This window comes from Phaseolus vulgaris, chromosome 3 (assembly GCF_000499845.2).
Source record: "Phaseolus vulgaris cultivar G19833 chromosome 3, P. vulgaris v2.0, whole genome shotgun sequence".
NCBI lineage: Eukaryota > Viridiplantae > Streptophyta > Magnoliopsida > Fabales > Fabaceae > Phaseolus > Phaseolus vulgaris.
The window spans coordinates 25,469,864-25,495,208 of NC_023757.2; the positions used below are offsets into that span (position 1 = coordinate 25,469,864).

Sequence of the window (25,345 nt, forward strand, 5' to 3'; positions counted from 1 at the left end):
TAACTGATAATGTAAAAAAAAAATTGATGTTAATACTACATGTCTATTACCCTCATAAAAATATGTAATTAAAAATACCAAAAACATAAATATGCCTGTTTAATTGATCTTTCAACAACTATTTGTTGTAGATACTCAATCATCATTCCACTAAAAAGTATTTGACAATGAAGAAGCATGGAAACTTAACTAGGAAGGAAGTAAGTACAATAGCAAGACAATCTCAGTAATGTTACAAAATAATCAATCTTGATGAAATGTATCAAGAAATAAAATATCATAAACTAAAATAAGTAAATACTCAATATAAGAAAATTATGCCGATTTAATACAATTAAGAAGATATTTAAAAATATTCTTATTGAATTATATTTTTTAAAAACAGATCTATAATGCAATAATTATTAATCAAACTGTTACTGGATGCAGGATGATCCTGCCTGTTGACCAAGACGCTGGAGCCTTGCCTCGTCCAATCTAGATCGACTTCTGCACCGTGTTAGCCTCCGTCCTTTGCCGCGATCCACCTCAAGAACCTGCAAAAGACAGAACGGCGCCGCTGCGGTCGATCACGCTCCGACACCCAAGTTAGCGACTGAACCACCAAATACTAAGAGAAACTCAAGAACTCTAAGGAACCGTGCAAAGTTCTCTCTCAGCGTACTCAAAACTCGCAAGCGTAAAGAAGTAATATGAACGTGCGTACCTCAGAAGTTCGTTAGAATCTCTTATATACCTGCGCACTTTCTCTCTCCAGACAGTTACCCATCTGGACACGTGGCAGGCGCCCACCGTGGGGCCGTGTAAAACCTGTTCCCATCCACAGCGTGAGTTCTTGGAAGTTTCTGCAGTTTCTGTGTGGTTGTGTGCTGGTGCAACCATTTTTCGCCGTTCATCTAAGCTTTGTTCGGTAGTTTCGTGTTTTCCACCGTTCGTTTGAGTTCTTGTTCGGTGAGGTGAAGTTTTTCGCTGCTTACGCAAGTTTTAATCGGTGAGATCTGAGTTTCGCCGCTCGTTTGGATTTTCGTGGACGAAATGGTGGTTTGTGGTGGAGTCGTGAGTTTCTGCGAAGGATTGTTGTTGAGGTTGTGTTCTTGAAGTTCTTCAGAGTTTTGCGAAGTTCTGACCGATTGATCGTTGAATCGATCGTCGCTGAAGAAGGTGTTGTTCGTCGCTCGTTGTGATCTTTCAAGTTTTCATGAGAAAGATGAGAAGCAACCGTTCAAGTCCAGTTGCGCCCGTTGCTGCTGAAGGCGCCATGACTATGGCGCAAATGGTGGAAATCATGCGTTCGCTGCAGGCGAATGTGGAAGCCTCGCGCATAGAGCAGGCAAGAATGCACGAGGACCTGGTCGCCTCTCAGGCCAGGAATGAAGAGCTTAGCAGAGTGACTGAGGAATTGCGCCAAGCTCTTCAGGAGCAGCGAGGGCGTCCAGTCGCTAAAGAGGTCGCGCCGTCAACGCCGCCTCGCGTTTTCCCCATGCCTTTCGCTCAGGCGATTACGGACACGCCTATCCCTGCGAGTGTGGTACCCGTGAAAGCTGTTTTTACCGGCGTGGAGGATCCTGAGGCACATCTCACCACGTTCCACACGCAGATGATGTTGTCAGGAGGATCGGATGCTGTGTATTGCAAGATGTTTGTGAGCACACTCCAGGGGACGGCGCTGGAATGGTTTGTGAGCCTGCCTACAGGCCACATAACCAACTTCTAGCAGTTTTCGAAGATCTTCGTCGAGCAGTACATAGTGAACAAGGGGCCGCCTAGGGTGTCTTATGATCTGTTTGACATAAGGCAGTACCAGGGATAGTCCCTCAGGGACTACTTGAATCGTTTTGGGGCACAGATGGTCCGCTCGCCGGCCAAGGACGAAGAGATGCTGGTATACGCATTCAAGAAGGGCGTGCTGCTGGGACCCTTTTGCGAGGCGTTGATCAGGGCCCACCCCGCCACGTTTGCTGAGGTTAGGCGACTTGCGGTGGCCCACATCGCCGATGAAAGTGAGGTCGCCGAGAAGAGGGGAAGCGTGGCCCCCGCTAGGCCACGTGCCCAGACCAGGATCCAGCCGCAGAGGGTGCTGGAGACAGCGGCGGCCAAGAGGGATCAGAGGACTCGCCATCCTTATGATCCAAGGAAGAACAAGGGCAGGGGCCCAGGGCGCCCACAACTAGCACGTCGGGAGTACAATCGCCCGCCGAAGCATAAGTTTGTCATGGGGTTGGCGGACCTGATCGCCATTCCCAATATAGCAGCCAGGTTGAAGGCGCCCGAGAAGGTGGGCGACAAGGTGTTGGGACCAAAGCCAGACGCCTGGTGCGAATTCCACCAGGGCTTTGGCCACACCGTGGACTCATGTTTGGCTTTAGGATACCAGCTCGACGACCTGATCAAGAGCGGGTTCCTAAACGATTACTTGCTGGACAGAAGGACTGGGGGCGCGTCGAGCTCCCAGCCTGCAGGTGGTGAGGCTCAGCAGCACGAGATGCCTACTCACGGGGAGATCCACACTATTGCAGGAGGTTTCTCGGGTGGTGGATGCACCGCGTCACAGAGGAAGAAGTATGCGAGGTCTGTGATGACGGTGGACATGTTCGAGGACCACTCACCAGACGTGGACATCACGTTCACCAGGGCAGATCTTAGGGACGTTGTGCCTCATGACAACGATCCAATAGTCATCTAGCTTGTTACGGCGGGGAGGAAGGTCCACAGAGTATTGGTGGACCAGGGAAGCTCGGCAGATGTGATGTTCTGGCCGACTTTCACATAGTTGTAGTTGCCCCTCGACCAGCTGAGACCCTATGGAGGGTGTTTGTATGGTTTCCCTGGCGATCAGGTGGAGGTTAGGGGGTATATAGAGTTGAGAACTACCTTCACGGATGAGGCGGGCTCGAGAACGGAGAAAATCAAGTACCTCGTCGTGAACGCTCCCTCAGCATATAACATTCTGTTGGGAAGACCAACACTCAACAGAATAGGAGCTGTGCCTTCGACCAGGCACATGAAGGTGAAGTTGCCATCGATGGAAGGGGTGGTGATCACCATCAAATATGACCAGAAGGAAGCAAAGAAGTGCTATGAGAATAGCCTGAAGAACAAGAGGTCAGTGAGTTACATCACAATGACGCCGCCTCCCGGTGTGAAGCCCAAGCCAACAGAGTGGCGGGTTGTTGGTGCGGCGATGGAGGTGACCGCCGGGGAAGACGTCGCCATGATGGATGCTAAGGCTGAGGAAGAGAACGCCGAGCGGGAAGAAGAGGCGAGGAATCGCCCTGAGGAAGCGAGGGAGCTGGGAATCGCCAGGGCGGTGATCACCAGGGAAGCTAGACCAAAACCCGTCGAGGAATGGCTCGAAAGGGAGATCGGGGGAAAGTTCTTCAAGTTGGGAAGATCCTTGGAGGCTGAACTCCAAGACCAGATCGCCAAGGTGATAGAGCGGCATCTGGATGCTTTCGCATGGTCTGCTTCAGACATGCCGGGAATTGACCCCGACTTCTTGTGCCATCATCTAGCAATGGACAACCAGGTCAGGCCAGTGCGACAGAGAAGAAGGAAATTCAACGAGGAGAGAAGACAGGCGATCAGGGATGAAATCCAGAAGCTCCTCGCTGCAGGCCATATCATGGAGGTCCAGTACCCTGAGTGGCTAGCCAATGTCGTGCTGGTGAAGAAGAGCAATGGCAAGTGGCGCATGTGCGTCGATTTCACTGATCTAAACAAGGCTTGCCCAAAGGATTCGTATCCTTTGCCAAGCATAGACGCCCTGGTTGACAGTGCTGCAGGGTGTAAGTTGCTGAGTTTCCTGGATGCCTTCTCGGGGTACAACCAGATAAAGATGCATCCCATGGATGAAGAGAAGACCGCCTTCATGACCAAGAGATCGTGCTACTGCTACAAGGTGATGCCTTTTGGTCTGAAGAACGTCGGGGCCACGTACCAGAGGTTGATGGATCGGGAACTTGCACCAATGCTGGGAAGGAATGTGCAAGCCTACGTGGATGACTTGGTCGTGACCTCGCCAGAGAAGAGCAAGCACGTTGCGGACTTGGAGGAGTTGTTCACTACGATCGCCAAGTTCAGGTTAAAGCTAAATCCCGAGAAGTGCATCTTTGGCGTGGAGGCGGGGAAGTTCCTGGGATTTCTCTTGACTGAAAGAGGGATAGAAGCCAATCCTGATAAGTGTGCTGCCATCTTGGCGATGAGGAGCCCGGCTACCGTGAAGGAAGTGCAGCAACTTACAGGTCGGATGGCCGCCCTGTCTCGTTTCGTGTCAGCCAGCGGGGAGAAGGGCCATCCGTATTTTCAGTGTTTAAGGCGAAACAACAAATTTGCCTGGACGAAGGAGTGTGAAGAAGCCTTCGACAAGCTTAAAGAGTACCTGGCGAGCCCGCCGGTTTTGTGCAAACCGCTGATGGGGACCCCTCTCAGGTTGTATTTTACTGTGACTGAGAGGGCGGTGAGTGCGGTGCTCGCCCAAGACCAAGATCAGGCCCAAAAGCCTATTTATTTTGTCAGCAAGGTGCTGCAGGGCCCGGAAGTAAGATATCAGGCCTTGGAGAAAGCTGCACTGGCAGTAGTTTTTTCGGCGAGAAGGTTACGCCACTATTTCCACAACTTCACAATACTGGTGATGACCGACTTGCCCATCCAGAAGGTTCTGAAGAAGCCCGATGTAGCTGGGAGGATGGTGAAGTGGGCGGTGGAGCTGTCGGAGTTCGACATTAAGTATGAGCCCCGAGGTACGATCAAGGGGCAGATCTTCGCAGACTTCGTGGTCGAGCTCTCGTCTGAACCGACACGAGTTGAAGGGGATGATTTTCGTTGGGTGCTTTCGGTGGACGGATCGTCGAACCAGCAGGGCAGCGGTGCTGGAGTCATCTTGGAAGGGCCCAATGGTGTGCTGATTGAGCAGTCACTGAGGTTCGCCTTCAAGGCCAGCAACAACCAAGCAGAGTATGAGGCGCTGATCGCCGGAATCTTGCTGGCCAAGGAGATGGGAGCTAGGGTGCTAATGGCTAAGAGCGACTCGTTGTTAGTCACGGGACAAGTAACAGGCGAGTTCCAGGCTAAAGATCCACAAATGGCGGCTTACCTGGAGTATGTACAGGAGTTGAAGAGTTCCTTTCTCTCCTTTGAAGTGGTGCATGTGCCCAGAGAGCAGAATGCCCGAGCTGACTTGCTAGCCAAGCTCGCCAGTTCAGGCAAGGGGGGTAGGCAGAGGACGGTGATCCAAGAAACTCTTAAGACACCCAGAGCATTTGTGGCAGATCACCTGGTTCTCCAGATAAGCAAATCGACGGAGAAAGCGGCGAGGAGTCACAGGTCTTTGACCCAGGAGACCTTGAGATCGCCAAGAATAAGAGCATGTCGGGGAGAGAAGGTGAACGTAGCACAGGTCTACGCTACCCACGAGCCAGACACCTGGGTAACACAGTACAAGCGATGCCTGGCGGATGGCCTTCTCCCGCTGGATCCGACGGAGGCCAAGAAGATAAAGAAGAACTCCAGCAAGTTCACGATGATTGATGGCGAGTTATATAGGTTTGGGTTCACACACCCACTCCTGGAATGTGTGCACGGAGAGAAATGTACGAGAATCATGGCCGAGCTCCATGAAGGGATCTGCGGAAGTCACGTCGGGGGTCGAGCTCTGGCCGCAAGGACCCTTCGTGCAGGTTACTATTGGCCTACAATGAGAGAAGACTGCAAGAAGTATGCACAGTGTTGCAAGCAATGTCAGCAGCACGCCGATTGACACAAGGCGCCTCCCGAGGAGTTGAAGTCGATTTATAGCCCTTGGCCGTTTCATACATGGGGGATCGACATTCTGGGACCTTTTCCATTGGCGATTAGGCAGATGAAGTACTTGGTGGTGGCAATTGAATATTTCACCAAGTGGATCGAAGCAGAACCAGTGGCCCAGATCACCGCGCACAAGATCAAGAGCTTTGTGTGGAAGAACATCGTGTGCCGTTTTGGTGTGCCCAAGCGCCCGGTGTCAGATAACGGGACTCAATTTGCAAGTCACCTGTTGAAAAAGCTGTGCGAAGGGGTGGGAATTCAGCAAGTATTTGCATCCGTCGAGCACCCTCAGACGAATGGCCAGGTAGAGTCAGCCAATCGGGTATTGCTGAGAGGTTTGAAGAGAAGGCTAGAGAAAGCCAAAGGAAGTTGGGCTGAGGAGGTACCCCGTATAGTTTGGGCGTACCACACCACCGAGCAGTCGGGAACCCATGAGACCCCGTTTAGCCTGGTCTATGGATGCGACGCAATGATTCCAATGGAAATCCAGGAGAGCTCGCCGAGATTCCAGAACTTTGTAGCGGAAGACTCGAACGAGGAAAGAAGGCTGAATCTGGATTTGCTGGATGAGGTCAGGGAGGAGGCGAGAGTGAAGGCTGAGGCGGTGAAAAGAAGGATTGAACGAAGGTATAACTCGAGGGTGATGCCAAGGCAGTTTAAAGAAGGCGACCTGGTGATGAGGAAGGCCCACCAGTACGAGATGGAGAGCAAGTTGTCGCCTAAGTGGACGGGACCGTTCAGGATAACCGAGGCGCTCGGGAACGGCGCCTACCGCTTAGAAACGTTGGAAGGAGGGGCGATTCCTCGCACCTGGAACGCCACGCACCTCAAGTTATATTACAGTTAAAAGGCTTTGTAAGTAAAAACAAACACGAAGAGTTGCAAGCTTTCTGTTAAAACAGTTTAAAGGGGGCACTCTTTTTTCCCTAAGGAGGGTTTTTAATGAGGCCACCCAGTAAAGAAGAGTTTCTGAAGTTTAAAGTGTTTTAGATTGCATGCTTGTTGTTATTGCAAGAGTTTTGAAAAAGAAAGACCTTGTCACTCAAATGTGATTTAAGGCGAGTTTTGAAGTTATGTCGCATGCTTTCTGAAAAGTTTCTAAGTCCCCATCGCTTTTCGGCGATTGGCGGCATCAGTTAAAGTTTAAAGTCCTCATCGTCTTTCGGCGATCGGAGGCACCAGCAATGTTTAAAAGACCTCAACGCCCTCGCGCGTCCTGAGGCGAGAAAGAGATAAAGACCTCCTCGCCGTCGAGCGAGTGCAGGCGAGAAAGAGTAAAAGTCCTCAGTGCTTCCAGGGGAGAGAAGATGTAGCCTCTGGGGCAATGCAGAGGCACCAGTAAAAGTCCTCAGTGCTTCCAGGGGAAAGAAGATGTAGCCTCTTGGGCAATGTAGAGGCACCAGTAAAAAGTCCTCAGTGCCTCCAGGGGAGAGAAGATGTAGCCTCTGGGGCAATGTAGAGGCACGTTAAAGACCTTCTCGCCGATGAGCGAGTTCAGGCGAGTTAAAGACCTTCTCGCCGATGAGCGAGTTCAGGCAAGATAAAATCCTTCTCGTCTTGAACGAGTTCAGGTACGGTGTGAAGGGTGGAAGAAGTTTAAAGGATAGCTAAGGTAGGTTCGAAGAGAACACTTAGCTATCCAGCTTACGGTTCTGAAAGTCAGGGAAGGTAGAGAAGGATCCGAAAGGCGCCTCTACCCCCAGATGAGGGAACAATGGTCAAGCTGTGAAGGCAAGAGGAAGCTGGTATCGCCAAGACTCTTTGGCGATCAGAAGAAATTCAAGCGATGGCAAGAGTTAAGGCCTGTTTTGATAAGGCAGATCGGGTGAGCTATGTTTTAAACTATTAGTTGGGTTGAAACTCGTTGTTTGGAAAGTGGTTTCGCGCTGAGGTTCATTATCTTAAAAGTCCACAAGTTGTTAGAAGACTATCGCTCGAAAGTTGGTAGTTTGAACAGTCGCGCTCGCAGAATTGCTAGGTCAATTTCGTCTAAGCGATTTATACAAGAAGAAATAAAGCTAACGAGGAGATTATATAAAGAAGCAGGAAATGTCATAACACTGTGGCATCAGTTCAAGTTACATGTACCAAAAAGGGAAAAATTATTACAAGTAAGCGTGTATAAGAGAGAAAACAGATGAATATGTGATGGAGGGAAGCAGCTAGTCTTCAGAAGGAACGATCTTCCCATCCACCACTTCATTGTTTAGCGACACCATGGAGAGATCCAAATTAGGGTACTGGCAGGAAAATTGCTCCAGGGCGGCGTCAAACCCAGCAGCGAGGATTTGGGCGGAGCTAAGCTCGAGTTCTTCAGTTTGCTTTTTGAGCCCCTCGGTCTGCTGTTTTAGTTCTTCAGCTGTCTCACGAGCTTGAAGGAGGTCTTCAGTAACCCTCTTGTTTTCCGCCTGCGCCTGGGCCAGCTCTGCGGCGATCCCTTCATTCTCCTTTTTGGCCTCAACAAGTTTAGCCATGGTGTCATCTCTCTCTTTTTCAACTTTTCCCAAGAAAACCTCCCGATCTACTGACCTCTTCTCAAGGCTTTCTACCTTGGCGGCATCTGCTTTGATCGACGCCTCCAGGTCAGCCACCTTGAGACGGTAGGGGACCAGTTTGCTCTCCAGCTCAATTTTCTCTTGAGCTAAGAGGTGCACCCTATGGCGTAGATCGGTGGCCTCCTTGCGCGCCACCCGTAGCTCAGTGCTCATAGCATCCTCCACTCTTGAATGGTCGATCTCTGCCAGCATAAGGTTGCAAGACAACTTCTCCGCCTCGATCCTTATTAGACGATTCTCCTCTTGGAGCACGGAGATGTTGTCCTGAAGTTTCTTGCTGGAACTCTCCACAGCTTTTGATATGATGGAGGGGAGGTCCTCTGCCATCATCCTGAGTTTGGCTGTGAAAGGTTCCCAGAATCCCTTAACCGCAAGGGATAGGTTTGCAACCGCTGTTTGTGGAGGCGCTGAAGGAGCCTGGTGCTGGCTCTCACCACCGCCCTCTTGGATTGGTTGTTGATTGGGAGCTTCTTGGCGTGGTGGAGACGTGGGGGACTCGGTGATGATGATGGGCGAGTTGTGAGCACCCTCATCCCCACCTGCCGCGGTTTCGGCGATCGAGGCGGTTGAAGGAGGACCCTCTCCAGCGGATATGAATGGTGTGGAGGCACTCGGAGCAGTAGCCTCAACCACGGGAAACGCAACCGCCAAAGGTACTGCTTGAACCGGCGGTGTTGCAGCTGGGGGAGAAGGCAGTGTTGGAATGGGAGCTGGTGGTGAAGACGGCGTTGGTGTTGGAAGAGGAGGTGGAGCAGGTGGTGAAGAAGGTGCCACCCTTCTTCTTTTGGTGATGAGGCCATCTTCAGTTGCCTCATCGTCTTCTTCTTCATCCTCATGGACCACCTGAGGAGTTTTCCCCTTTGGCTTCCTGAGGATGAGTTTCTTGCGTTGTTGGACGAGGCAAGGCTCCAGCGTCTTGGTCAACAGGCAGGATCACAGGACTTTCTAAAAAAAATGTTTTAGTTGAGCATCAATTAAAAGTCAAAGAATGAAGGGGTGAGACAGGAAGAGTACTCAACAATGAATGAAGAAGCATAGGAAGAGTACGGAATAAAATTGTGATCTTCTACATATATCTGCTGAGTTATGGTAATCATGTATCATAAATTGAAGACATACCGTCGTAGAACAAAGAATACCGAGCATCTCTGTATGTAGAGTCTCTACTTTCACTCCCTGTGACAGCGAGCATGGTGAAGAAAATGACGGACAATAGCGAAATTCTTCTGGTGTAATAAAGCATGCCAAGGTAATAGGCTGAATGATGAAACTGCTTTTCATCATGGTGTTATTTTTGTTGTTTGCAATTTGTATACTTTTACTCTTTCACAAGTATTTTAGCTTAGTCTTAATAGCCAATTTGTTGCATTGGTAGCATGATGTGGCCAAGCTTTAAATCCAGACAAGCAGTTGATAGCTGACGCAGTTCATATATACAATGTTACCATTAATGGTGGTGTCCAGTTTAGTGTAAAGATGTTATAAAGACAATATTTTCCATGTCAAATTAAAGGTGTTTTTTTTAATATTTATATCTTCATTAATGCATAAATTATCATTACTTTAATGAAGACTTTTAGAAACACCCATGTATTGGCATGAACATGACAAAGAAATTAGTCACCCCATTCCAAGTAGTGAAAGCATATTATTTGAATTCTAATCTCACATTAATTGCAATGGCACCCATTTCTTTCTACTTAAAAAGCTTTCGAATTTATGAACTCAGTTTTCTTGCTGTTTGTCCATGAATAATGCAGTGGGAGTATCAAATTAGTCCTAGATTGGGTGTTGACGTTGGTGCTTATATATATAATTCATTTATGGTTAGGAATTCAAGTATAAAGTTGGGAGTTCCAATATTGGATAGAAATGAGTGAAATGAACAACTTATAAGAAGAAAGACCCACACAACCATTACCTCAATTTTAGATTGGAAGTAGGGTCATGATCTCTTCTATATAGGTTGGTTCTTGAACCCGACATTTACTTGCATTTTGGTTTATATGAATAGCTTTGAACCTTTTGATACAGAAAATCCATATTTGAAAGAATGGGTAATTAACATGTTACAGCAGCTAAATTCTTAAGCATTTCACGACGTTGGTTTACGCACCATTGTTTGTATCTCTTACCTTATAATTTAGAACCTTTGTTTTTGCGTCTTTTCATTCATTTCTTAAGTCTTTCTTAGTTTTAAGATCCGAAAGTTATGTCAGGATTCTTTAAAACAAATGTATGAGTACATGATGTCTTTGATTGTAACCTAGAAAATTGCTAACGATCTTGTGTAACAAATTTGTGTTAGTAGTTTATCCTTAGCACGTGACATTTTCTTGAATATGACGGAGAATCACTGAACATGTTGGTTATGTTCTCTGAGTTGATAAAAAAAGAAGTTACATTGACTAATATTATAATGCGATGACTTTCTTTTCGGTGATGTTTTTTATAGCTGGATAAAAGGTATTATTGCAACCACATGAGACACGCAGAATTGTTCAAGAGAGAGTAAACAATTTGCAAAAAAAGTATCAACTACTCTTTCGCGCTATATCACAATTAAGAACATGAAGACCGTCCTAAAAGATAAGTTCCACCTTGAAATAAAACCTAGGCATTTAAGCATTTAAGTGTGAGTTTAATTCCCTAGAAATAAAAAAAATAAGTATTATGTAAGAAAGAAGACTCATAAATTTATTGTTTAAAAGTTTTATTATATGTGTTTAACTCAAGTCTCTGAGATCTTCCAGCAGGTAGTAATAAATTCTCTCTTTTCTTCAAGCCCAATGAAATGGTAAAATGAATGTAAAACATGTAATATAAAAAGTGAAAATCAAAATAGAATTGTCATACCCTTGTTTTGCAATGTTAGAACCCACGTTCGGAATATGATTTTTAAAATAACCAGGTCTAGATTCCATGTTTTAAACAAAAGTCACTTGAATCTTCTACGCAGATTAGAGATACCGTGGGATATGATTCATCTTAGCCATTTTCTTGACATAATTGGGAGGTTATTTACAGTTCACAATTAATTGTTATCAAAGGAAGGTTACTTACCGTTCACAATTAATTGTTATCAAAGGGAGGTTACTTACCATTAATTGCTTTTATTATTGTTATCTACTAGAACCACTATATATAGTGGCTTCCTTCAAGTATTGAAACACTACAAAAAATAGCAACACACACTTGCTTCCTTTCTCCTTTCATATACTCTCTATTTCTTCTCTTGGGTGTAAGTGTTTAATCCATATAGAGAGAATTTGTTTTAGAGATATTTATCTATTAGCCGCCTGAGAGGAATTTATTGTACTCCCAGTACCATTACAGTGGAAGTTTTGGCTATCTCGCCAGTGTTTTTTTACCTCTATTTAAAAGAGGTTTCCACCTAAAAATTATGATATCATTTTCATTTTTCTTGTTACTTTAATTTCTCATAATCTTTGGTTGAAATTATCACGCTTCCACACACGATATCCTTATTGTTGAAGATGGGAAGCTTTAATGTATCAAATCCTCTTTGAAGCCTGAAGCTGTGTTGTGTTTTAGGTTTAGGTTTTAGTTTGGGGTTTAGAATCTTTGTAAGATCAGTCTTGATTCTCAAACAAAGCTTATTCCAATCTGTTTTAAAGATTTGAGTGTTTTTCCATGCAAAGGGAAAAACAACCGATTAAAGTTTCGAGATAATCGGTTGTTTGTCACTTAGCTGGCAAAGGTGTTTTGAAACTGTTTTTTGAATCAGTTATATAACTGTCAAAACCCTTCAACCGATTAAATGTATGTTTTCATAACAACTTTTTGAAAACCTGTTTTAACTGATTTGGTTGTTCAAATCTGCCTTCAACGGTAGCTTCTCAAGTAATATAAAACTAGTCTTCTTTCAAACATGAAAAGATTGATGAAACAGAAAAGTTTGATACTCTGATTTGAGATTGATTTGAGAGATTACCAACTGTTTGTGAAAAGGTTTTTTACCAAGTGTTAGCAAGATTGCTTTTGAGATTTGTTATGATTCAAGAAATGATCAATAGGGTTTCTGGTGTACTGTGATTCCAGGTGTTTTCTATCTCTGTTTAAGTTCTTGTAATTGTTCATATTACTCTTTGTAAAACTTTTGTAAAATCCTGTAAAGTCAGTGTGATTCTGGCTTGAGGTGTTGGCTATGTGCAAAGAGGGTGAGTAGGCTTTGTGAGATTCAAAGTCACCTCTTTGTGTGGTGTGTGTGTAATCTCTGATTGGTTGCATAGTGAAATACTCAGTGGTTTGACTGAGGATTGGATGTAGCTCTTGGATAGAGTGAACCAGTATAAACCTTGTGCGCAATTCTCTCTATCTCTTCTCTCCATATCTGTTTGATATTTTCCGCTATCATAAACAAGCGGTTAAATCGTAATTTTAACCGATTATAATTCTGTTATATGTTTTTGTTTGGTAATTTGATTTGATTTTTGAGTTGATTGTTAAAGTTTCATTCTAAGCCAAGTTACTCAAGTTTTGATTTCTGTTTTTTGAAAATCTTTTGATGGCTGATAAAAGTTTTTTTTGGGTAAGGTGCCTCTTTGAACAAACCACCTCTTTTTTGTGGTCAAAACTATCCTATTTGGTGCATAAAAATGGAGTTCTTTATTCAATCCTTAGATAAGAATATTTGGAATGTCATTTCAAATAATACCTATGTGCATATGCCTGAAATTAATGAATCTTCTATAAAACATCTTGATTGTATGGCACAACACATTATTGTGTCTACTCTAGACTCTGATGAATTACTAAAGATTTCATAATGCACTTCAGCTAAGGGAATGTGGGACACACTTGAGGAACGACACAAGAATCCAAGGAGTGACTTGATGGATAAAGAAGAGTCATCTGCTAGCTCAATCTCTTCTAAAAACAAGTTAGAAGTCTGCTTAATGACCAAGGGAGAATCATAATCGAGTCAAGTAAGTGTAGCCTCTTCTAATAAGTGTGAAAGTTATTTTCAATTGCTTGATGCTTTCCAAGAAATTCATGAAGAAGCTAAGAGATTAACTTTTTCAAATAACCGATTGAAATGTGAAAAAAACAAGTTGAAAATGAAAATCACAGTTTTAGAAAAAGATTTGAATCAATAAAAAACTGATTTAGAAAATTCCGAACTAGTGTATCAAAAATCCTCTTGCAAATGAGATTCAAATTTTTGCAAAAATTGTGAGTTCAAGAGAAGGTTTTATATCTTGTGAAAACTGTTAGAATGTATGGCTTTAAACTAGAGGGGGGGTGAATGGTTTAAAGAGGAATTTCGAAAACTTGTAAGCCTTGAATGAAATTACTTCGAGAATATCTTGATTAAGAAATTAGTTTTTCAAAACACAAGGCAAAAAGCACAGCACTAGAAAAACAATCGGTTGTTTCGCAAAAACAATCGGTTGTTTATACCAGTTTACAAATATCAAATCTGAATTTAAAGAGTTAAGGGATAGAGAAAATGCACACAAAGATTTATACTGGTTCACTCTAAACCCAGAGCTACATCCAGTCTTCTCAGAAACCACTGAGGAACACCACTAAGCAATCAAACCTAGATCACTTACAACACAACCAAGAAAGTGACCTTGATCCCCTCAAGACACACACTTCTCTTGGCCAACACACCAACACTAAGAATGCCGATCTTGATCCCCTCAAGAACACACAACACTTCTCAGCAAACACACAAAGATTCTTGTTTTAACAAATACAAGGATTACACTTGTTACAGAAGCAATTCTGAAATCAATACAAGCAGAAATCCTATCTCACACTCTTTGATCAATCTCAATCTCTAAGCAATCTCAACCCTTTGAGAATCTCAAAAACTTGTGTAAAAACTTCTTCAACTCAAAACTGTTTTTTTTAATATATTCAAAGATGTTGTTTGTTATCAAATCTTAACAAACTATTTATTGCATTTAAAGATTGGTCAAAGCATTAAGGACTGAAGCGTAAACAGTTAGAAAAACATTTAATGCTCAGTCAAAGCACAAACTATTTTTCTGTTATGGTACCAAAACAAACAATCGGTTGTTTCCACGAATCAATCGGTTGTTTTTGGTTTTAACAGCTCAACCATTTGAAAAACAGTTTTCAACCTTTTCTAAAAACTCCTAAGTATAAAACAATCGGTTGTTTCGACAAAACAATCGATTGTTTTTCACTTAGTTTGAAAAACACTTTTCTTTTTAAAAAGATTGAGAATGCCTATGCTTTGGATTCAATCAAGAGTGGATTACATAAACAATCTACCCTAGATCCTATCTAAGATAGCTTAGCAACAACAAGCACAACCTAGCCTTCAACAGCCTTCAAAGGGTTTGGATTCTTCAAAGCTTGAACACCACTTGGTTCAACTAAAACTATTGATATCATTTCGAAAGGAAAATCAAATTTTGAAGATGTGTTGGCATCCCAAACATGTGTATTTGGAAAATCTGGCTTGGGTTTCAACCCCCAAAGCAAACAAAGTGGATGCACAAAACCTTTTTCAACTTTCACTAAATAACAATCGGTTAAAAAGTCGAAACGACCGGTTGTTTGTTGTTTCTACTGCATGAAAAAGGGACACTCTGTTAAGTTCTGCAGAATCAGAAAGTTTTCTGTTCCTAAGGGTATTCTGAAATGGGTTCCTAAGGAGCCTAATGGTTCTTGGAAACACATTAACACTTATGGACCCAAATTCACAAGGGGACCAAATCTAGCAACTTGATTTTGTTTCTTTTTTAGGGTTGTGCGGAGAGAAAACAACACCTATGGTATCAAGATAGTGGCTATTCAAAACATATGACAAGTGATGCATCCTGGTTCATTAGCATCTCTCTCAAACAAGATGGACATGTAACCTATAGTGACAACAACACGGGAAAAATCCTTGGCAAAGGTACAATAGGTAATGAAAGTAGTTTTCTTATTCATGATGTGCTCTGTGTTGAAGGTTTGAAGCACAACTTGCTCAACATCAGTCAACTATGTGATAGAGGTTACCAAGTAACCTTTAGGACCAATTCATGTGAGATTCACTTACCTAATTCAAAGGATGTTCTTCTCATTGGTAAGAGATATAACAACATTTATCTGCTTGATATATCTAGTCATTCTTCAATAGGTTGTCTTCTATCAAAGCATGAGGAACCATGGCTTTGGCATAAGAGGTTTTCTCATATTCATATGAATCATTTAAATAAGCTTGTCTGTGGCTTACCCAAACTCAAATTCGAAAAAGAACATGTGTGTGAAGCATGTCAAAGGGGGAAACAAACTAGAAAATCTTTTAACTTGAAAAATTGTGTTTCAACTTCAAAACCCCTTGAACTTTTGCACATGGATCTTTTTGGTCGTTCTAGGACTATGAGTCTTGGAGGAAATCTATATGCGCTTGTGGTTGTAGATGACTTTTCCAGGTACACTTGAAAACTTTTCCTACACACAAAGAAGGAAGCATATTCAGAATTTAAGAAGCTTGCAAGGAAACTTCAGAACACATGTTGCAGGAACATAGGAGCAATTAGGAGTGATCATGGAGGGGAGTTTCAAAATGAAAGGTTCACTAGCTTTTGCAGCAAGTTAGGAATTTCTCATAACTTCTCTGACCAAGAACATTGCAACAGAATGGTGTGGTGGAGAGAAAGAACAAGTCTCTAGAGGAGCTTACAAGGACCATCCTAAATGACTTTGCTCTACCAAAATGCTTTTGGGCTGATTTGTGAGCACTGCCTGCTACATGATGAATCGCGTGCTAATTCGGCCTATTCTAAAGAAAACTCCTTATGAGTTGCTGAATAGAAGAAAGCCAAACGTAAGCCACCTAAAAGTCTTCGGTTGTAAGTGTTATATCCTTAACAATGGCAAGGAAAGCTTAGGTATGTTTAATGCTAAATCCGATAAAGGTATCTTTCTTGGCTACTCTCTTAATAGCCATGCTTTTAGAGTCTTTAATAAAAAGCTTATGACTGTTGAGGAGTCTATTCATGTTATTTTTTATGAGACTAACAAGTGTGAACAAGCCGCAGCTAAGATTAATACATATGAGGATGATCAAAACATCTTTTTAAAGAATCTTGACAGCAACACAGAAATTCAACCGGTTGAACCCTCGAATCAACTGATTGAAAATCTACAGCAGGAGGATCTGCCAAAAGATTGAAAGATTCCGAATGATCTATCTATTGACAACATCATAGGTTAAATCACAAAGGAGTTTCCACCAGAAGGAATATGGCAGATTTATGCAATCATACTGCATTCGTTTCAAAGATTGCACGTGTGAAGCTCTCAGGACAACAACAATACAGGAAGAGCTTAATCAGTTTGTAAGAAACGAAGTCTAGACTCTTGTTCCAAAAAACCAATCAAATGAATGTGATAGGTACCAAGTGGGTGTTCATAAACAAATCGGATGACTTAGGCATCATTACAAGAAACAAAGCTAGACTCGTTGCCAAAAGATACAATCAAGCTAAAGGAATCGATTATGATGAAACCTTCGCACCAGTGGCAAGGTTAGAAGCGATAAGATTGTTATTACCTTTTTCTTCTATGAGTGCTTTCAAATTATTTCAGATGGATGTGAAAAGTGCATTTCTCAATGGAATCGTGAATGAGGAGATCTATTTCTCACAACCACCTGGCTTTGAAGATCACAAGCATCCAGAGTATGTATACAAGCTTAAGAAAGCATTGTATGGCCTCAAACAAGCTCCGCGTCAATGGTATGAAAGGCTAAGTCTTTTTCTTTTATCTCATGAGTATGAAAGAGGAAAGGTAGATAAGACTTTGTTCATTAAGAAAGCTGGAACTGATATTATCTTAGTACAAATATACGTAGATGATATTGTGTTTGGCTCTTCTAATGTAAAACTTTGTGAGAACTTTGTCAAAGCTATGCAGGGGGAGTTCAAAATGTCAATGATGGGAGAACTTTCATACTTCCTCGGTCTACAAGTTAAACAATCCAAATAAGGAATCTTTGTGTGCCAATCAAAGTATTGCAAAGACATTCTTAAGAAGTTCGAGATGGAAGCATGTAAAGCAACAACAACTCCTATGTCAACAAACTGCTATTTAGGAGCTGATGAAGCTGGACCAGAAGTTAATCAAACCATGTACATGGGTTTAATATGTTCTCTTCTTTATCTAACTACAAGCAGACCAAACATTATGTTCACTGTGTGTCTTTGTGCTAGATTCCAGTCCTGCCCCAAGGAATCACATCTCAAAGCTGCAAAGAGGATCCTGAAATATCTAAAAGGCACAATATCCATGGGCTTATGGTATCCCTCACTCTCTCCTATTCATTTGGTAGGTTTTTCTGACTCGGATTTTGCAGGTTGCAAATTAGATAGGAAGAGTACAAGTGGAACATGCCACTTACTTGGATCAAGCCTCATTTCATGGCATAGTAAGAAGCAAGCGTGTGTAGCTTTATCCATTGCTGAAGCTGAATATATAGCAGCTGGTAGCTGCTGTGCACAGATTCTATGGTTCAAACAACAGCTTGAAGATTTTGGATTAAAGATTAGCAAAATTCCTCTTCTATGTGACAACACAAGTGCCATTAACTTGACAAAGAATCAAGTCCAACACTCAAGGACAAAGCACATTGAAATAAGACACCACTTCATTCGTGATCATATAACCAATGGAGAATGTGAAATCAAGTTTGTTTCCATAGAGAGACAATTTGCTGATATCTTCACCGAACCTTTATCCAAGGACATGTTCTATTATCTACGAAATGAATTGGGAATTCTTGATATGCATGCTTTATTTTAGTTATATCTTCTTTTGATTTGTCTATTTGATGAGACAAATAGGGGGAGTAGAGTTGTTGAGAGCTGTAATGTTCTCAATTGTGTTAAACTGTTTCTTTTGGAGTTTTTAAAACTGTTGTTTCTGGTTTACAGTATTTTAATCAGTTATCTCTGTTATATAACCGATTGTTCTATGCAGCTCTGCTTATTTTGAAATCTAATATATTGTGTATATCTGTTTTGGATCAGACTATTCTGTGTTTGTTTAGTGATTGTAGAATTCAACAGATTCTAAACAATGAACATTCTTAAAAGTATCCCAAGGATTTGTCTCCATCAAATAGGTGGACATTGTTGAAGATGGGAAGCTTTGATGTATCCAATCCTCTTTGAAGCCTGAAGCTGTGTTGTGTTTTAGGTTTAGGTTTTGGTTTGGGATTTAGAATCTTTGTAAGATGAGTCTTGATTCTCAAACAAAGCTTATTCCAATCTTTTTTAAAGATTTAAATGTTTTTCCATGCAAAAGGAAAAACAACTGATTAAAGTTTTGAGATAATCAGTTGTTTGTCACTTAGCTGGCAAAGGTGTTTTGAAACTATTATTTGAATCAGTTATATAACTGTCAAAACCATTCAATCGGTTAAATCATAGTTTTAACCGATTAAATGTATGTTTTAATAACAATTTTTTGAAAACCTGTTTTAATTGATTTGGTTGTTCAAATCTGCCTTCAACGGTAGCTTATCAAGTAATATAAAACTAGTCCTCTTTCAAACGTGAAAAGATTGATGAAACAGAAAAGTTTGATACTCTGATTTGAGATTGATTTGAGAGATTGCCAACTGTTTGTGAAAAGGTTTTTTACCAAGTGTTAGCAAGATTGCTTTTGAGCTTTGCTGTGATTCAAGAACTGATCAATAGGGTTTCTGGTGTACTGTGATTCCAGGTGTTTTCTATCCCTGTTTAGGTTCTTGTAATTGTTCATATTACTCTCTGTAAAACTGTTGTAAAATCCTGTAAAGTCAGTGTGATTCTGGCTTGAGGTGTTGGTTGTACAAAGAGGGTGAGTAGGCTTTGTGGGATTCAAAGTCACCTCCTTATGTGGTGTGTGTAATCTCTGATTGGTTGCATAGTGAAATACTCAGTGGTTTGACTGAGGACTGGATGTAGCTCTTGGATAGAGTGAACTAGTATAAACTTTGTGCGCAATTCTCTCTATCTCTTCTCTCCATATCTGTTTGATATTTTCCGTTGTCATAAACAACCAGTTAAATCGTAATTTTAACCGATTAGAATTTTGTTATATGTTTCTGTTTGGTAATTTGATTGACTTGCTAAGTTGATTGTTAAAGTTTCATTCTAAGCCAAGTAATTATGAAAATCTTTTGTAAACAATTCACCCCCTGTTGTTATAGCCATCGATCCTAACACCTACAAATTGGCAGTAAAGCTTTTCGATAATTCAACCAGGATTTGTTGTTCAATAATGTCAAAATTCGATATTGAGAAATTTGATGGTAAAATCAACTTTGCTATTTGGCGAGTCCAGATTCTAGCTGTTCTCACTCAGAATGGTTTAAAGAAAGTTTCGACAGGTAAAATGATGAGGCCAACCACTATGATAGAGGAGCAGTGGGATGAGATGGATGAAAAGACATTGTCTGCAATCCATTTATGCTTGTCCCGTGAGGTGTTGCGTGAGGTCATCAACGAGAAAAATGCAGCAGACATATGGAGTAAATTGGAGTCTGTATCCATGATTAAAACTCTTGCAAACAAACTCCTGTTAAAGGAGCAACCACTACAAAAAATCCTATAAAAAGTGGCGGTTTATAAAAAAGATTATGTAATTGTATAAAATAGATTATAAAAAGTGGTGGTTAAATTTTATTTATTCAGAATTAAAATTACGTCAGTTAAAAACACCACTACTTATGTATATTATGGCACCAGAATCTTCTTCAATGAATGTAATAAAATGATTCCTAGAGCTCACTGACAATGTATATCCAGATTTGGTGAAGGTATTTTACACAAACCTTCAATTTAATGGTGACTCACTTGTTGCACATGTAAAAGGTGTAGATATGGTCATCACAAGTGATGTATGGGCTATTGTGACTGGGCTAAAATCCTCTGGACCGAGGATCAATAGAGGAAACCTTGGAGTTGTTGAAGAGTTCAACAAAATACAGTTCTACAAAGGTTGTCTCAAGAATCCCCACTCCAAAGTGAGGAATTTTTCTGTTGGTGGATTAAAGCTTGATGAAAGTCTTGTAGCCTTTATTGTTTCATGGATTCTTACACCTAGGGGGAGCAATCACTCCACTCTCTCTGAAGAAGATCTCTTGTTGATCTACTGTATCATGAACAAAGTGAAGATCAATTGGATACACACAATCAAATAGCACATGCAAAAGTCCATGAGGTTATGTGATTTTCATTATCCCTATGCTATTTTGATCTCTAAGTTTCTTCATTATTTTGAATTGAACATAGAAGGAGAGCTAGCTGAGGTAATCAAGCCCTCCATTGAGATCAATAGTGGATCCCTAAGTAAGATGGGATTTACTAAAATTGGTGGAAGATGGGTAAGCAAGGATGGTGACCAAGCTGGCCCATGTGGAACGAATGAAGGTGATGAACCAGCTACTGCAATTCAAGAGGATGATCACAATGACACCAACATGAGAGAAAGGATGACTACAATGTCACCTTTTGAAAGGCTGATGATCAATCATATGGACACCTTTGCTGCGAATCAAAGGAACCTCTATGACATGTGTGAATTAAGGTTTAGCAACATGGATACACGCTTTTCAACACTGGATGAACAAATTCAAGAAGTCCAGAGACAGATTTTGGAACTACAATTTGAAAGGGAGGATAGTTCTTCATTCTAGTTCATTGCTTTCAATTTTTTTTCTCTCCTTATGTTCTTTTTAATCCTACCATTTGTCTATTTGATGAGACAAATAGGGGGAGAAGTATTGGTCTATAATGTTTAGCACTTATTTAGGTTTGAACATTGCTATTATAAACTGCTTTATCTGGTTTAAATTTGAAGTATGTTATTTCTGATATACATATTTTCAACCAATTATTCCTACGAAATAACCGAATGTTTATCTGTTCTGCACCTGTGTATGTGTGCTAGTTTCTCAATTGATTGACTGATATTCCTGTTTTGGAAATCACCAAGAGAGAACTGGTTTCTAGTGATTATTTGCTTTGAATTAGATTACCTTGTGTTTCTGTGTTTGTTCAATGAATGCAGGTTGAACAGATTCTAAACAAATAACATTCCTAAAAGCATCCCAGGGATTTGTCTCCATCAAATATGGGGAGATTGTTGAACAAGGGAGCTTTGATGTGTCAAATCCACATGAAGCCTGAAGTTGTGCTGCTTTCTGGGTTTGGGTTTAGATTAGGATGTTTAGAATCTTCGTTAAGATTAGTCCCGAAGCCTATGCAAAGCTTGATCAAAACTGTTTTAAGAAACTAAGTGATTTTCCAAGAAAAGGGAAAACAACCGATTGATTTGTCAAAATAATTGGTTGTTTGTCACCTAGCTGGCTGGATGTTTTGAAACTGTTTTTTGAATCAGTTCTGCAACTGCCTGACTCATTCAACCGGTTAAATTGTGGTTTCAACCGGTTAAATGTGTGTTTTCAATACAGTTTTTTGAAAACTTGTTTTAACTGATTTTGTTGTTCAAAACTGCCTACAACGGCTACTTTTCAAAGGCTATAAATAAAGCTTTCACTCAAATCAATTTATATACAACAAATACAACAGATATTGATTCAGATTTGAGAAAGAGATTTGGTTTTAGAAAGAGTTTTCAAACAAAGCAAGATTACTTTTCAAGTTTTGCTGTGGTGACAAGTGCTAATCATAGGATCTTTGGTACTGTAATTCCAGGTGTTTTCTATCCTTGCTTAGTGTCTTGTAATTGTACTTTGTTCACATACTATTTGTTGTTGAAATCCTGTAAAGACAGAGGTTGTTTTGTCTTGAGGTGTTAAGTGTTGTAAAAGGGGTGAGTAGGCTTTGTGGGATTCAAAGTCAGCTCTTTGTGGTGTGTGTTGTAATCTGTGTTGATTGCTAGTGGAAACTCAGAGGATTGTCTGAGAATTGGATATAGCTCAGAGATTGAGTGAACCACTATAAAACCATTGTGTAAATCTCTCTTTCTCTCAAACCGTTTGATAATTCTGTTGCTATAAACAACCGATTAAAACGCAGTTTTAACTGGTTAAAATTTTGATATTTGTTTCTTTTGGATTGTTTGATTGTCTTCCTTAAGTGCTTATCTGAGTTGTTTGTTAAAGATTCATTCTAAACCAAGTATTTGAGAAAATCTTTTATAAAACAATTCACCCTCCCTCTTGTTTAAGCCATCATTTCTTACAAAGATTTGTTCTACCTTAGCTTCCCATCCTAGGTAAATATTAGGGTTACCTTCCCCACTAAAACTAGGTTTTTTTACAAATGGTAAAGAAGGCTTTGCCACATTTTGGCGCCCATCATCAACATAATGCATTCTCCATCCCTCCTCTTCTTCACGGCTACCACAATTTTGATAACTTCTTGAGTCACGCCTAGGATGATATCTTCTTCCTCTTTGGAGTCTATCATAGGCCGCTTCTAGCCTTAGAAGTCTTTCCTCCATTTGCCTCTTCTCGTCATTCTTTTGTGCTATAGACCTTTTTGTCGCTGCTAATTCACCCATAAGGAAAGCCTTTGGGGAGATTGGGGTTTAGAAGATTCACCACTTGAAATATGAGCCCATAAAAAAAAAAAAAACACAAGTAACAAACAATTAGAGAAAAGAAGTTATTAAGAAACAAATTTGCAAGGTGGCGCCACTTCTAGAAAGTGCACTCTAAGCACTCATAAAAAATAAAAAAGCTAAACCAAATTGGAAAAGAGAAATATGACAACTTGAAAAAACAAAGACAAGTAAGAAAAGGCACACAAAAAGAATCTAAGATACTTACTAAAATTTTAACTAAGAAACTTTTTCTTTAAACTTGTTAAAGCAAAAAGATAAAAAATTCCACAAGATTGAAAACAATTTTCCAATCAAGTTGAATCCATATTTTGGAAAATGATTATCTTGGATAAGTGATAGCCAAAGATGCGTTTGAAACTTTCCTTTGCTGTTTTTTTTTATACTAATTTGTCTTATGGAAAGAAATGAGCATAGTTTGCATCATGCATATTTTCAAGAACTTTCAATTTTCACAATTTTTTTTTGTTGGATTCAATATAATTGAACACTTGAAATCATGTGTTTGGAACTTTAAATCTACTTATGCTAAAAACAAGTTTTTAATTACTTTGCAAACTTCAAAATTAAAAGCAAGTAAGTAGAATCAAAACAAAGACTCCTAAAACACTAATGAACATAAGACTCAAAGTAAAATACAAGATCAACAAAAGACATAACAAGAAACATATTCAAAACGAAAAAATGCTATAAATATAAAAAATTGGCCGAATTTTATTTTTCAAGAATTAAAAGGCTGGAAAATAAAATGCAAGAAAATAAAGACAAAAATGTAAAGGTACTTGAATTTAAAGACAAGGAAATAAAGGTACTTGAATTTAAAGACAAGAATTAAAGGTACTTGAATTTAAAGACAAGAATTAAAGGTGCTAGAATGTAAAGAAATTGTAAAGTGCCAAATTAACTCAAGCAAATTAAGCATAAGAACCTAAGCTCTGATAACCACATGATGTGAGTTGATTTTAGGATTGTTCATTTAGGTGACACTTTGATAGAGATCAAATAAGGGAGGATTTTACTAATGGAGGAAGAGGTCATTCATCCAAACATTTGAAGTTCTTCCTTCCAGTCTTCTCAAAAATTAAAGAAGAATTAAAATAAAGAGAGGACCAAGCCTAAAGCCAAAAGAAGACTCAAGAATGAGCTTCAATTAATATCTCTCTTTATAGTTTCTTTTGTATAAATTTGTAAATAATATAGAATAGTGTTTAGGTAGGTGCTAAGAGGGAAACCTAAAGATACCTCTTGTGTAAATCATCTTTAGATATTAGCTTTAGAAAATTCTAGAAAGATATCCCTTCCTCCTTCACTTTAGGCGCTAGAAGTGGAAAAGTTACAAGGGAACTTTAGTTAGCTTCTTTTGTAAGCCTCTTGTACTTTCATGACCGGTCCTTCTCCTATATAAGGAGGGCTTGAGTCTTTCTAATAAAGATTTGATATTTTGAGTAAAGAAATTCTCCCAAATTGGTGAGTGATTGAGAGACTTGTGTCTTCTCCTCTTCTAGTCTCATCTTGAGTGCATCTTGGAACCTCAAGTGGCGGCATCTACACTCATCTTGGAGCCTTACATCCTTCAAGTGGCGTGTTCATCTCCAAGAACTCCAACCACATAAGTTCCCTATTTCATTTCATCTTCTTCATCCATTTTCCCTTCATTCCAAATTACCCATTTTTGTTCTACTTGTTTGTTTTGACTTTCAATCGGTGCAATCTCTTCCTTATGTTGTCCTCTTTCATTTGCTGCACTTATATTCAATTTTAATCGGTGCAAATTGGTTGTTCTTGCTGTTTTTGTCACGTCCTCCATGGGTATAATTGCTATATGTTGTGTTCTTGAGTTTCTATCCATGGGTTTGTTGTTCAAAATGGGTTTCTATGTGAGTTTGGCTTGGTTACTTGTGTTTTGGTGAGTTATTGAATGTTAAGAACATTGATCCAATTCTTAAAAAGTGCCTAATCATATTCCAATTCAAGATGAATCCATAACATGTCCATGAAACATCTCTATCTTGTTATTGGAATCATATCACACTTTAATTTTATAATTGAGATTTTAAGACAAATATGAGTGAGAACCTAAGGAAAATCCCCACTGGACATTAACTTAACCAAGTAATTAAGTAGATGTGAAAGTTCATTTCACAAAGGCAAAAGAAAAATACAATTATATGGTGAAGATGATGACAAGATATGGTGCAGAATTACATAAGGAAAACAAGAGCAACATGTAAAAACTGAATAGACATAAGGAAGCAAAATAAGAACATGTTTATGAATACAATGAAATGATAATGGAAGGAAAAGATGAAGGAAAAAGAAGCTTATGAGAAATGGAATTTGAGAATTGCGCACACCAATTGGACCCCTCAAGTGAGCCCAATTTATTTACAACATATTCTAAACATTAAGAAGACTAGCATGAA

At 40.5% G+C, this 25,345-nt stretch overlaps 3 protein-coding genes across 3 annotated transcripts; 2 read left to right on the forward strand and 1 right to left on the reverse strand.

The window, feature by feature from the left end:
- Positions 1-7,964: 7,964 nt before the first annotated feature.
- On the reverse strand, positions 7,965-9,549 carry LOC137839430 (uncharacterized). The gene is made up of 3 exons (XM_068648546.1): positions 9,477-9,549; positions 8,457-9,157; positions 7,965-8,393 (listed from the first exon to the last, which is right to left on the reverse strand). Exons 1-3 carry the CDS (start codon positions 9,547-9,549, stop codon positions 7,965-7,967), a joined length of 1,203 nt encoding a protein of 400 aa, XP_068504647.1.
- A 5,612-nt stretch (positions 9,550-15,161) lies between these two features.
- Positions 15,162-17,336, forward strand: LOC137839431 (uncharacterized). The gene is made up of 4 exons (XM_068648547.1): positions 15,162-15,778; positions 15,869-15,989; positions 16,559-16,687; positions 16,938-17,336. The coding sequence occupies exons 1-4, from the start codon at positions 15,162-15,164 to the stop codon at positions 17,334-17,336; spliced, it is 1,266 nt and encodes a 421-aa protein (XP_068504648.1).
- Positions 17,337-17,390: 54 nt separating this feature from the next.
- Positions 17,391-18,149, forward strand: LOC137839432 (secreted RxLR effector protein 161-like). Its single transcript, XM_068648548.1, has one exon. It carries the CDS (start codon positions 17,391-17,393, stop codon positions 18,147-18,149), a length of 759 nt encoding a protein of 252 aa, XP_068504649.1.
- The last annotated feature ends 7,196 nt before the right edge of the window (positions 18,150-25,345 follow it).

Coding starts and splice junctions, on each gene's coding strand:
- LOC137839430 (XM_068648546.1), bottom strand. CDS start 9,549: ATGCTCGCTGTCACAGGGAGTGAAAGTAGAGACTCTACATACAGAGAT. Junction 9,158..9,476: donor GTATTCTTTGTTCTACGACG/GTATGTCTTCAA, acceptor AGGCAACTGAAG/ATGGCCTCATCACCAAAAGA. Junction 8,394..8,456: donor CCACCGATCTACGCCATAGG/GTGCACCTCTTA, acceptor TACCGTCTCAAG/GTGGCTGACCTGGAGGCGTC.
- LOC137839431 (XM_068648547.1), top strand. CDS start 15,162: ATGACAAGTGATGCATCCTGGTTCATTAGCATCTCTCTCAAACAAGAT. Junction 15,990..16,558: donor AAGAACATTGCAACAGAATG/GTGTGGTGGAGA, acceptor ACAACATCATAG/GTTAAATCACAAAGGAGTTT. Junction 16,688..16,937: donor AGGAAGAGCTTAATCAGTTT/GTAAGAAACGAA, acceptor AAATTATTTCAG/ATGGATGTGAAAAGTGCATT.
- LOC137839432 (XM_068648548.1), top strand. CDS start 17,391: ATGGAAGCATGTAAAGCAACAACAACTCCTATGTCAACAAACTGCTAT.